Source organism: Atractosteus spatula, chromosome 9 (genome assembly GCF_055471065.1).
Source record: "Atractosteus spatula isolate fAtrSpa1 chromosome 9, fAtrSpa1.hap1, whole genome shotgun sequence".
In the NCBI taxonomy this organism is placed as follows: Eukaryota; Metazoa; Chordata; class Actinopteri; order Semionotiformes; family Lepisosteidae; genus Atractosteus; species Atractosteus spatula.
The window spans coordinates 11,805,170-11,817,380 of NC_142714.1; the positions used below are offsets into that span (position 1 = coordinate 11,805,170).

At 37.6% G+C, this 12,211-nt stretch overlaps 1 protein-coding gene across 1 annotated transcript; it reads right to left on the reverse strand.

Annotated features, from left to right (window-relative positions):
- Positions 1-6,056: 6,056 nt before the first annotated feature.
- On the reverse strand, positions 6,057-10,871 carry dlk1 (delta like non-canonical Notch ligand 1). The gene is made up of 6 exons (XM_088925235.1): positions 10,619-10,871; positions 10,082-10,190; positions 9,799-9,859; positions 9,042-9,172; positions 8,607-8,748; positions 6,057-8,007 (listed from the first exon to the last, which is right to left on the reverse strand). Exons 2-6 carry the CDS (start codon positions 10,152-10,154, stop codon positions 7,266-7,268), a joined length of 1,149 nt encoding a protein of 382 aa, XP_088781361.1. The 5' UTR covers positions 10,155-10,190; positions 10,619-10,871; the 3' UTR covers positions 6,057-7,265.
- Between the last annotated feature and the right edge of the window lie 1,340 nt (positions 10,872-12,211).

Here is a 12,211-nt window from a genome sequence, read left to right on the forward strand (position 1 = left end):
TATTATTTTGTTTCTGTGGCTTATTATTAGTTTTAATTATAATAAATGTGCTATAAGTAAATGTGCATATGTGGACACTGGGGACATTTGTCTGATCTTGGAATGATGAATGGATGCAGATTCTGCCGTATTAGTTTGCATGTACAGTATTTCAGTTGCACATCTAACCTTACCGTGTGTCCTTGATGAGATGATACAGCTCAGTGCCACCTCACTTAAACTGATCTAGAGCTGTTCTCTACTCATAACAAATTCATTTATGCAATGGAACTCGGAGCCAAGTTCATTCTTAATTGCTGCCATGCTGCATTTCATATCAGATGTGTAATGTTATATTGGTTTGTTTATAAAGGCTGCTTCTGGCAGACACAATATACATCTTCCTGATATACCAGAGATCTGCACACGTATTGCTCAATAGCAATTGCAGTACCTGTGTTTACTTGCATTACTCATGTGTTTATTTCCTAACCATCAATAAATATGATAGCCAATGGCACGTTTCTTACACAGCTTTTAAATATCCTCTAATAGGCATTTTTACAACCTGATTCACAAATACCTGAATGAACCACTAAATAATGAACTTGGAGTGTGTGATTATAATCTGTGAAATGATAGATGACATAGTCAGAAATTGGTATTTTGTGCTTTCACAGTAGAATGCATAAAAAGGTCCAGTATCAAGTATGTGTATAACTAATTTGCATATACAGTACTGTACCTGAGATCTGCAGATTTTCATTCTTCCAAAGAAACATACTATTTTTAGTGATTGTCTTAATTGGATTTATTTCAACACCTTACCCATAATAATCAGCTGCTGGAGATTGAAAAAAATTAAGCAGACCTTCAGTGTTACAGTCTTTCAAACGCAGATTTGTAGATTCCTTGTGTATACCATATACTGTACTCTATACAATGCCCACCAGATGTATTGGAACAACAATTAAAACTGTCATTATTGTTCTATAGTCCAGTAATTTGTATTTGTGATCAAGTTTTAATTAATATTAATTATTATTAATATTAACATTGATATTAATCCATCCAGGTATTTCCTACCAACTCAGGGTCACAGGGGATCTGGAGCTCGTTTCGGCAAACAAAGGCAGGTGCAGGGCGGGTACACTTTGGACAGGACAGTTATGGTTGAAGTTTGTATCTGAGCAGTTACTGTGCAGTGTTCAGGTGCCAGCAGGGCACACTTAAGGAGACTGGATATTACATGCTGGCCCGTGAAAGTTTCTGTGTGTCTGAAGAAACAAACCGGTTCAGTTCGTGACAGCAACTATTATGTGCCTTACCTTTATCTACATAACAATTGGCGACAAGGATGGCCAAATTTACCTTGACCCCTCCTCTTCCATTCCTACCACTACCTGGGGAGCACCCAGTCCCTTGGAAATGCTGCTTGAGAGTTTGGAGACATACTGGATCTCATACTGTTAGCCAAGGAACTGGAGCGTCTGACTGGCCCGTAAACGTGCACAGCTCCTGTACGGCCTTGGGACTCAGGGATAATGCTTATTCAGATCGCTGAGGACTGCTGACTAATACACTGATGGAGCACGACACCATGGCTTCAGTGATCCTGATGCGGTCCTTTACATTTCAACAGAGAAGCTAAATCCCAGGTGAATTTATTGACAGCAGTTGTCTGCAATGCGCAAAGTGTAACTTAGGGTCCCCACATGGCGAAATGATAAGGGAGAAAACAGCCAATGGTCAAGTACGTGACCGCTAGTTAATGGAAGCTGATGATTTCACGCTAGCGAGAGCAATTGAAAAGGCTTGTCTTATCAAAAATGCCACTCGGTGTGCGGCTCAGCTCACAGGAGCAGCGGTGCAGATGCCAGTGCAACACTGCAATTCTCTGCGCCTGATGGATTGCGGATTTGGATGGTGACCTGTAGTGAGGCCATACAACAGCTCACCTCCACACCAGTGCTGGCACACTTTGACCCTTTGACATCTCAACCCTAGTGGTGGGGGCGTTTCTCTCACAGGTGCAGAGAGGTACAGAACGGCCAGTGGCTTCCACAATACACGTGTTGAGTTCAGGTGAGCAGAAGTATGCAGTGGGAGAGCAGGAAGCCCTGGCTTGATAATTCTAGCATATGTGCTTGTACAGCTGACCATTCAGGCTTTGAAAAGAACATCGAGCTCTCAGAGCTCTCATGTCTACTTCATGCATGGAGCACAGGCTGCTTTGACTACACCACTGGGCAGAACGCCTGCAACACCACTTCTGGCTCCAGTTCACACTGGCTCATGACAATATGATTCCATTCTCTCACACTCTCTGCCACCACAGACAACTCAAGTACCACAGGAGGATGCAAACCCTGACGTCATCCAGAAGCTTCTTGAACTCGTCCAATCAGTTGTGTCAGGATGGAGGAGCCCCTCTTCAATAACCCAAGGCTGGCCAGCCCTGCATGTTGGAAGAATTTGCAACCGTTTGCCAGGGTGCGAAGGAAGAGCTGTTGTTGGAATGAGTCATGTCAAACACAGCATTACCGGGAACTAGTGTGGTGGCCTGATATCGACTGCGACATCAAGACAATGGTGAAGGACAGCACGGCCTGCCTGTTCAGAGGCAAGTTGGGACAGCCACCATCTCCACCTCTGCAACCTCCAACCTGGCCTTCACAGCCATGGGAACATCTGCAGTTAGACATTTGCAGAGAGATTCACAATGTACCTCAGCACTCCTGGTTTCTGTGGTAGTTCCATTCCAAATGGCTGGTGTATTCTGTGCCTTGAAAAAATATTCAGACTCACATTTTGTGCTTCAAAATATACATTCACAATACTTTGAAGTAGAAATGAATATTTTGTATACATTAACCTTACTTACATTAAGAGCAAATTTGAATTCATGTACGAGCACAAAATTATCCTAATGTTCCACACAGTTAGTTGAGTGCCCCTTCTCTATATGCAATAATAATGGTTCACAAGATTTTAGAATAAAACCACTTGTGTTTATTAGGTTCTTCAGGCAGTTAGTGAATTTCAAGCAGATATGTAACCATGAAGACCAAGGAGCTTTCAAAATAACTTGGATAAAGCTGCACTGTACAGTATATACTGTAGGCACAGTTCAGGAGAAGTCTAAAATCATTTCAAAGATCTGTTAATATCTCTTCAAGCATGGTAGAGGCAATTATTATTAAGAAGTGGAAGGCAGCCAGACTGTGCCTAGATCACGTTGTCTTCCCACATTGAGCAGTTGGTCAAGGCAGAAACATTAAGAGAATTACAGAGTTCAGTCACTGAGAAAATGTTCAGGGGTCAACAATACCCCCGTCACTCCCCAAAGGAGGCTTGTATGGAACCAAGGAAAAAGCATCTAAAGCCTCTCGTAGGGTTTTCAAAAAAGCACATACTCTACATGATACTGCAAATATGTGAAAAAAGGATTTGTGGTCAGACAACACAAAATTGAAAGTGTTCATACTTCAGTTTATTTTTGTTAAAAATAAGAACACCCAATAAATATTAAACACTGATTAATTACACTTGGAGCATAATGCCATACAATATATAATAAGAGATAATAATAACAACCTCGCATAGAAAAGAGCGATGATTTTGCTTGTCACTTTTGCAAATCACTTGGCAAATGGGGAGCTATATTTAAGAAGATACATAGAGAGGGAAATTATATACTGTAACTCAAGGGAAGAGAAAAGTGATTCTCCAGGGCTTTGCTTTCACTATGCTTTCACTTGTATTGTGAGACTCAGACATTCCCAGACAATCCTTACAATTTTCACAGATTCCATTTCCTCAATTATAATCATCAATGCAATAAATGACCTTGACATATATGTATTTGGATATATGTATTTTGTATAGCATCTTTGGGCAAAATCTGAATGTTAGAAATTATAAAACGTATTTGACATGTAGGTTAAAGTGCACATCATTACAACTAAGTTTATAATGTTCATAGCATTACAGTGTAATTTAAGGCTGGTGGTAAAATTTACACCTAAACCTGTTACCTGAAATAGTAAGGTAGTCCACAATCAGTGCTTATCATGGTCTGTGGAACCATACAATATATCATATTTACTTATTGTAAATAACTTGTAAAGCATTGTCTGCTTACTGTTGAAGTAAAGTTTGATCTGGAACACAAAGCCTTACAATAGTACATAGTGTTTTTGCAATGTACAGCTGTAGTTCATATACAGTATAATATATAGTAGCTGTAAAATACATAATTATATGGGATAATGATATTGGTCCTTGCACCTTTCCAGGTAATGCAGTAGGTGTTGAATTCAATGGATTTTAGCAAACTATAAGAATTGTAGTACCTAATACATCAACAGGATTCATCTTGCTAGTTAAAAATATATTTTTTATTACCATTACTGCCATTTCTATTTCTTTTCTCCTAAACAGAAAAACAATTTTGCTTCCTCCGCTTGACAGACTTCATAACAACAAGTAAACAGAAAGCCATTTTAGGCCCCCTGTTCATGAACATAATGTTTTTTTTTCTTATCTTTCTCTTTTCATAAAATGCAGCGACATTGAAAAACTAAAATCTTCGGAATAGGTCATAAATCTTTTTGACATACAGTGTAAAACAGATCACAATGGTGTAGTAGTCTTAAAAGGTGAGCCTTATCAACAAGTTTTTTATTAACTTTGACATCAGGGAGTTCTTCAAGATCAAACTGCAAAGGAAAATAAATATTGCAAATGGAGGGATCAGGGTCTAGTCACACTATATTAACAGCAAGCTTATATTTCATTCAGTTGGCAATGTTCACACAATTCATCATCTCACTCTGTCTTTTCTAAGATACCATTATATATTTATAAAATACATGCTGAGCTCACATTTGAAACAAAATAGTCAAAAGGGGGCTAAACATTTACATCACAACATTTAAAATATTTAGTAAGAGAATAAAAAGGAACCATGAATAAAAACACTCAAAATATCAAACAAAAAAAATGTGTTAAATAGTGTTAAAAAATAATTTAGATTAAGCACCAGGACTCCATTTGTCTGTGAACTGAGTGTAGCAATATTTAAAAGTGCTTTATTTGTGGGTTTTCCCTGCAGAAATTCTGTTTTTTCTGTTGAATGAATGTACAGTAAAGAGTCCCTTTCAGAAAGGCTAAGAACAGTTGAAGTATATTCTCCCCAGTTGGCAATTTAAATTAATACAGTATATTTCACACCCATAAAACAGGATGATTTATTCTGAGTGTTTTTATTAGAGTTGTTTTTGTTGGCAGCTTTATTTTGCTTTGACACACTTCACAACCATAGAGCAATGAATCATATCTGTGTGAAATACAGTAAAACTGTTGGTCATTAACCATGCTATCATTAAGTCTAATTCATAAATTAACACTTCAGTTTTCTGCACTGATTGATGTTTTTTAATTACAATGGGTACTTATCCACTAAATGCTTCTCACTGATGTGACCCTGCTGTCTGTCAGTTTGTCAAACTAGCACTGTTTTCATTCAAAAGGCTTATTCTTCAATTAGCAAAAAAATGATGAAACCCAAAACAGATGTGTCAGGATAATTCTACCAAAAACGTTTTTTTTATATTGCTTTTTTTCCTGCAGGGGCTTAGTTTGCAAATCCTATTTCAAATACCTACAACTCATACTTATAAACATACTGGTTTCATAGAAAAGGCGTGAAACCAAATTTAAATTTGTGAAGGTCTTTCAGTTTAATCCATCTCCGATTTGTATTTACTGTATCATCCTAATCCCATCTGATCAAAGAATTCAGCATTTACAAATGCAAAGTCTAAATGGCACACATACAGTACTGATGCACAATAAAAAATGCAACATTTTTATCTGTAGCTTATTGGACACATACTGTACATGATGATATTTACATTTATAAAATGTTCATTTATTGTTTAAGTAGTATGGTTCCTTAGGATAAATCAACTGTTAGGAACAAGTATTCATCCTTGATGTTATGTTATGGGATTTACAAAAGAGCCAAGTAGATGTGCAGTGTTTGGTATTTGAATTAAAATTGCCACAATATGTTGATTAAGCATATTTATTAAAAGCTAATCAAGAGATATGATTTTACTTAACTTAAGAATTGTGAAAGTTACAACCATGCCATGTTGAAACGACGAAAATCTCTTTCCCTTAGCATGATTAAAGGCAGCCTGTCTGTGATACATGTCTTTCTCCATCATTCTCAAAAGACTGCAGTGGCTGCATTGTTAGAAATTCCAAAAAGAATAACACATTAACAGAAGGACTGCGGGTCTCTACCTGTATGAAAATGAACTGCATGTTCGGAAGACATTCAGGAATAATGTTAACAACTGAAAGAAGAAATTGCCATTTTCCATTGGCCGAAGAACCTCTGAAGCAGTGGAAGAAGTGGTAGAGGCTTTTATTCACCATGATTGTTTAATTCTTGACAGACCTAACAGGAGGACAACATGCATGGACTTGTGTTAAGATTGTGTTGGGTATTGAGGTGATTAAGATGGCAAATGGAAGTGTGATGATGTGGGCTTTAAAACAAAAGCAGCTTTGACATACATTAAGGACAACCTTACTGCTCAGCGGCACATCCACAAAGTCCTTAAGTCAATAGGTTTTGTTGCTCCAAGTCAATCCAGAAGTGTACATTTTCCAGCAAGGTGTTACAATGATAGGAGTTCAACAAGTCCCACAGTGGGACCAACTTGTCAATTCCTTCAAACAGTGACAACCATAAATGTCTCACCTTCGCCACCTGTCTGCAGATAGGAAAAGTGCCTGAACATCCAGTCTGTCCAGAGATATACAGTATCAGATCTATGAGTCAATGCTTCCAGTATTGTGTTAATGCTCAGGGAGCTGATATTGAAACCTAACCTAGGTACATTTACCTATTTTTATTTTGACAATGTTTTATGATTATCAAAACTTATCAAGACTCTTTAATGTGTATTTGTTCACTTTTTGTTATTGTGTTTGACATCACATCTTAAAATGTATTATTCAATGGACCTGACTGCTGCATTTCTTGTGTGCGCCAGTATACTAATCAATTTTCATAATAAACAATATTTTTTGTTTTACACCAGCAGAAAACTGTTTGTATTTTAGCTTTCAAATGCACAGTAAAATGCCAGTGCTCAGGAAAGTTTGTGCAGCCTCAATAAGTCTTGAGCTATTGCTATGAACATTTGCTTTTCAAATTATTGTACATAATTTGGATTTTTAAGAGGCAGCACAACCAGGTGGAGAGATCAGATTGATGTGTAATGTTTTCCATAGTTGGTCAATTTAATTTTCTCTGGCAAAATAATGTTCATGGAATGCTCCTCCCCATTGTTGGCTTTTAAGAAATGATTCCTCTGCTTTCGCACAAGCTGGCTGTACTTGGCATTGGCCATCCACATCTCACATTTGTTGAAGAAAACGATTCCAGTTGTGCCCAGAACAACAAGACAGGTCAGTAAACCCAGCACAATGAAACAGATGACTTGGCTTTTGTTGATGAGGGAGTTGGAGCTGTGGACTGTTTCTTTCATTGTGATCTTCAGGACTTCCCGATCCTGATGATGCAACATTTTGTGAAAGACGTGAGAAGGCAAGCTGTAGTGCTGAACATGGCTGGGCTCTTTATCAGAGGGTCTGGAAGCTTTGACCCTGTGGGAGCTGCAAGCTTTTCCTGTAAACCCTGGCTTGCAGACACAGTGGAAATCCCCATCTGGATGCTGTAGGCACCTCCCACCATTTTCACAGGGATGGCTGACACAAGGAACCAGAGTGTCATTGCAGTTTTTTCCACTGAATCTCCCAGGACAAAGGCAGGTGTAATCAGGCCCATGGTCTACACAGGTCCCACCATTCACACATGGGCTGGATTCACAGTCATCCAAATCAATTTCACAGAAATTTCCATTGTAACCCGGGGGGCACAAGCAGGAGGGGTGCAATGCAGACCCATTATAATCTTGGCAGGTTCCTCCATTTTGGCACGGAGACCTAGGAGATGGGAGCTACAAGTTACAAATGCCAACTGAACAAGTGATCTGATTTTTTTCATTTAATTGAATGTAAACACAGTGAAATTAAAAGTGAAATAAAACTTTTGGGGAAACACACTGCACTTTTCTGTCTGTTTACTATGCTAATAAAATAAGACTCATTAGTCTGATAATATCGAAGATGATTGTCACTTCCAGCAAACTTATCTGCAAAATAATCCAATTGATCGATTGGTCTATTTAGATATATTTATTGTCCAATATTACTGAGAAATAAAACCAAAGGTTTCAGAAACGAAGTAAGAACACATTGTTATTTCCATTCTTAAAATCCATCAATCAAAACTGAAATATTTTATAATCAGCATCTATTGATTTCCAGGTATGGATTAAGCTGTTATACAGTATGTTTTAGTGCTACATATGGTTTTATAGAAATTGTCTTTATCTCAGATGCTCTTAGATTTCCTTTCTACGGGTCCCTATTTTTAATTTGAGCCAAGGGCAATTGAGTACATAGTTCATTGATGAATGAGTACATAGTTCTCAGGTTAGGCTGTTGACCTAAATCACTATCCCAGTGAAGCTGAAGGTTACCCGTTAGTGAAGCACGGTCCCATCTTCTGCTGACAGTTTTTCCCTGTGTACCCATGTGCGCATATACAGATGTATCCTCCGTTGCCAGTTTCAATGCATGTGGAGTTATTAGAACAGGGCTGTGGCATACAGGAGTGGATGTCTACCACATAAAAGAAAAATAAGAGTGAGAGAATTCTGAAAATTGTCACTGAATAAGAAACTTGTATTTTGGTACTGAAAATTACAGGGTCTGAAATAATACTACTACTACTACTACTAATAATAATAATAAAATCATGCACTCTCTTTATTTTTTTTTTCTCCTCTTCATTCTAGCTTGTTTGACTGCTGAGAACAAGACAAACTGTAGTATCATGGGACGCAAAGACTATGTTACTTTATTTATGCTGATTGCAGTTATTTAAAATTGCTGCGTAGAAAAGGAAGGCTTACTTCTGTCACACTGACTCCCCACCCATCCCTCTTCACATATGCACTGCCACGGTTTCTGGCAGGTCCCGTGTAAGCAGCCAGGGTACGGCACGCACTGATCGCAGGTCTGACCTCGCCACCCAGGTCTGCACCTGAAAGTGCCAGTCCTCCACATTTCATCTCGGTAAACAGTACTCCCTAGAGACCATTCATTCACCCGTCCATTCGTCCATTCATTAGTCCATTTATCTATTCACCCTGTCTACCAAATTATCCATCTGCATTTAGAAAGAGACATCAAATATCCAAAGTTCCCTTTGAAGCGAGAAAAAATAGTTTTTAATTGAACCACTGCCCTTTTTTTACTGCACCCCTCCCCCCCCAGGCACACACTGTTTACTTTGAAGCTTTGACAAGTGAGAAAGAACACAAAGATCTCTGGTGGTGTACATGAAATGAAATTTCAGATTCTGCACTCTCTCTTGGCAAAACATCGACTGTAGAGCTGACCACCCACAGGGAGTTAACCACCCCCCAGCAATATGAATACCAATGTCGACATCCACAATAAAGGCACCAAAGTCCATGATCGTGATAGAAGTTGTTAAAGTGCCCAAGACATACACATTAAAAACGAGTGCTTTATTTAAAAAAAAAATGAATTGGGTTTGCTTTAGAAATCTCAACAATGTTGCCGGTAAATGTTTGTTGTGTTTTCTTTTCAGTATATAAAATGACGCAGACTACTTGCTAAATAAAAAAAAAAATCGTGCTGTACCTGCACTCTCCAGATGTCTCACAGAAGCCGTTCTCTGGATTGCAACCAATACATTCTGTACCTAAAGACATGGGGTATTTTACAAACTCAATTAAAAGAGAAATGTCTTAATCAAACTACAGTTCTGCAAGAAAGGGCCTTATTCTGGCGTATATTTAAACAGTTTAAATCTTATAAAATACTAGGTTCTGGTTCTCGAACTGTTTGCTTGAGTCAGAACGGAAGAATCGCATTAAATTACTGCTCCATTGTTAACAGCCCGGTAAAAACGATGTTATCTTACCATCGCTGATGCAGACTGTTAGAAGGAACAAAAGGCAGACTGCGAGTAGAGAGTGAACAGTCGAAAAATCCATCCCGAGTCTCGGCTCTATGATTAAAAGCTCATTATCCTGCAGAAGAAACAATTTTCAGTTTACACAAGTGGACACTGAATCAAGCAACCGTTTAGTGGAACTGTTGCTCCTTCTGAGCCTCAAGGAAGAAGTTCTGGACGCAGTTAATATATAGACACACAGGAGACCTTCCTTTCAGTTATAGTTTAACCTTCAGGTCAGTTTCGGAAGGTTAATATATGTAACAGTTACATACAGCTTGGTGAATAACAATTACTTGTTCGACGAGTTTGGGACTTCGTTGTGTGAATACTAAAAATACAGTACACAATGTAGAAACACTATATATACAATATATCACAGACGTCCGGGACTTCGCCGTGTTTAACTATAACTAAATAATGATTCAAACGTCTTCAAACTCCCCCACTCTCCATACTATATATTAACATCTAGATTATATTCTTGAAATTTTAGAAAAGTACCTGTTTTGACCCGTTGTTCCTCTTTCAGCGTGAAAATTGTATTTTCACTCCAGGATAATGTCAATGGAACGTTAAAGCCATAAAGTCATATTTGGCATCTTTCACATGCAAGAGAGCCAAAACTTATTTTTACTTAATTTCAGTTTCGTCTCTTTAGTTACCACGTTTGCACTTCGGCTCGGGAGACAGACTGTGAAATGCGCCTTCACACTGCACTGTTTGGAGAAAGGAGCTGTCCAGCACTCCAACCTCCTGAACGCATGCGCCGCCGTGACAAACCGAGTAGGGCTATAAGAAAAGCAGGTTTAATTACAGTACCTCGACTGTCCGGTGATTAATTAAAACAAGGGTTGTATTGTTGTGAGAAAACAGTGGATTTCTAATAAAAAAAAAATACCATAGTCAAAACAAAACAAAAAAATTGTGATTGGGAACGCCACACTATAAAAATGCCTTTTTTTTTATTTGTACATTCTGAAAATATTTGTGAGTAAAAAAAAAAAAACAATAAGGTGAAAAAGTAATCAAACGTTTAGTAACAGTTGATAGTTGTAGTTATTAAATGAGCTCATTATGCTCCATTCTTCTGTATTCTGAGATACAGAAGAATACTGAGCCCTACGTTTAAAAAAGTAAGCTTGGATCCAGTTCTTGGACAAGACTCATTGCAACAACGTTATTTTGTTACTGAAATTACTTAATCACATTAACATTTTACGTTCAATTTCGCGTTCGGCAGTGCTGGATTTTATTGTGCTACAGTACTTCAATTCTGAGCATTGTCATTAAAATGTACACTATAAATATACATACTGTATACAGTATAAGAGGGTGATATATATACACTATACAGTAATAGTACTGGATATTCAGTCTCCGAGATTATCACATTATGGTGGGATAATTATGTTCTTTACCAGAAATGTGTGGAAGTTCATTTTTACATTGGTAGGATTCGTTTTTGACAAATAAATTGGCCCGTTCAATACAAAAATGGCTTTAAAAGCAGTTTTGTTCTTAAAAGAAGTAAAATCCTCTTTAGCACAGGCTAAAAGGCATATGCCTTTGGTGTTTTCAAAGATGTCAGAATACATTTTTCTTCAGACAGGAGAGGAACTGCATTAAATCTCTTCTGTCTGCTTTATATGAGTGATAGTGCTTCTTAATATTTTGTGATTCCAATCTAATCCTAGTGACACTGATACCCTTGTTGGCCTGAAAAACAGCAATACCAAACAAAATAAAAAAGATTTAAAGGCACCATATTCTAGAGGAACATTTCATATAGTATATAAATTGAATTTTAGTCTCTGTATTTTAATATGGAAAAGCAAAGAATGTTTTGTCAAATGTTTTCAGTCATTTATGTAGTATAGTCCCTGGGCTCATTTCTTCGAAGTTTCAGTAGAACTGTAGTTCCAATTGAAATCTGATTAATACAACATTAATTATTTATTGCACACATTATTACTGTTTATTTAGCAAGACCATGTTTTATAGGATTTGGTTAAATACAACTTAAAAATATAAATCTTTCACATACTGTATCTGAATGTTTCTATGGTAACACATAACTCATGAAAATTTAACAGG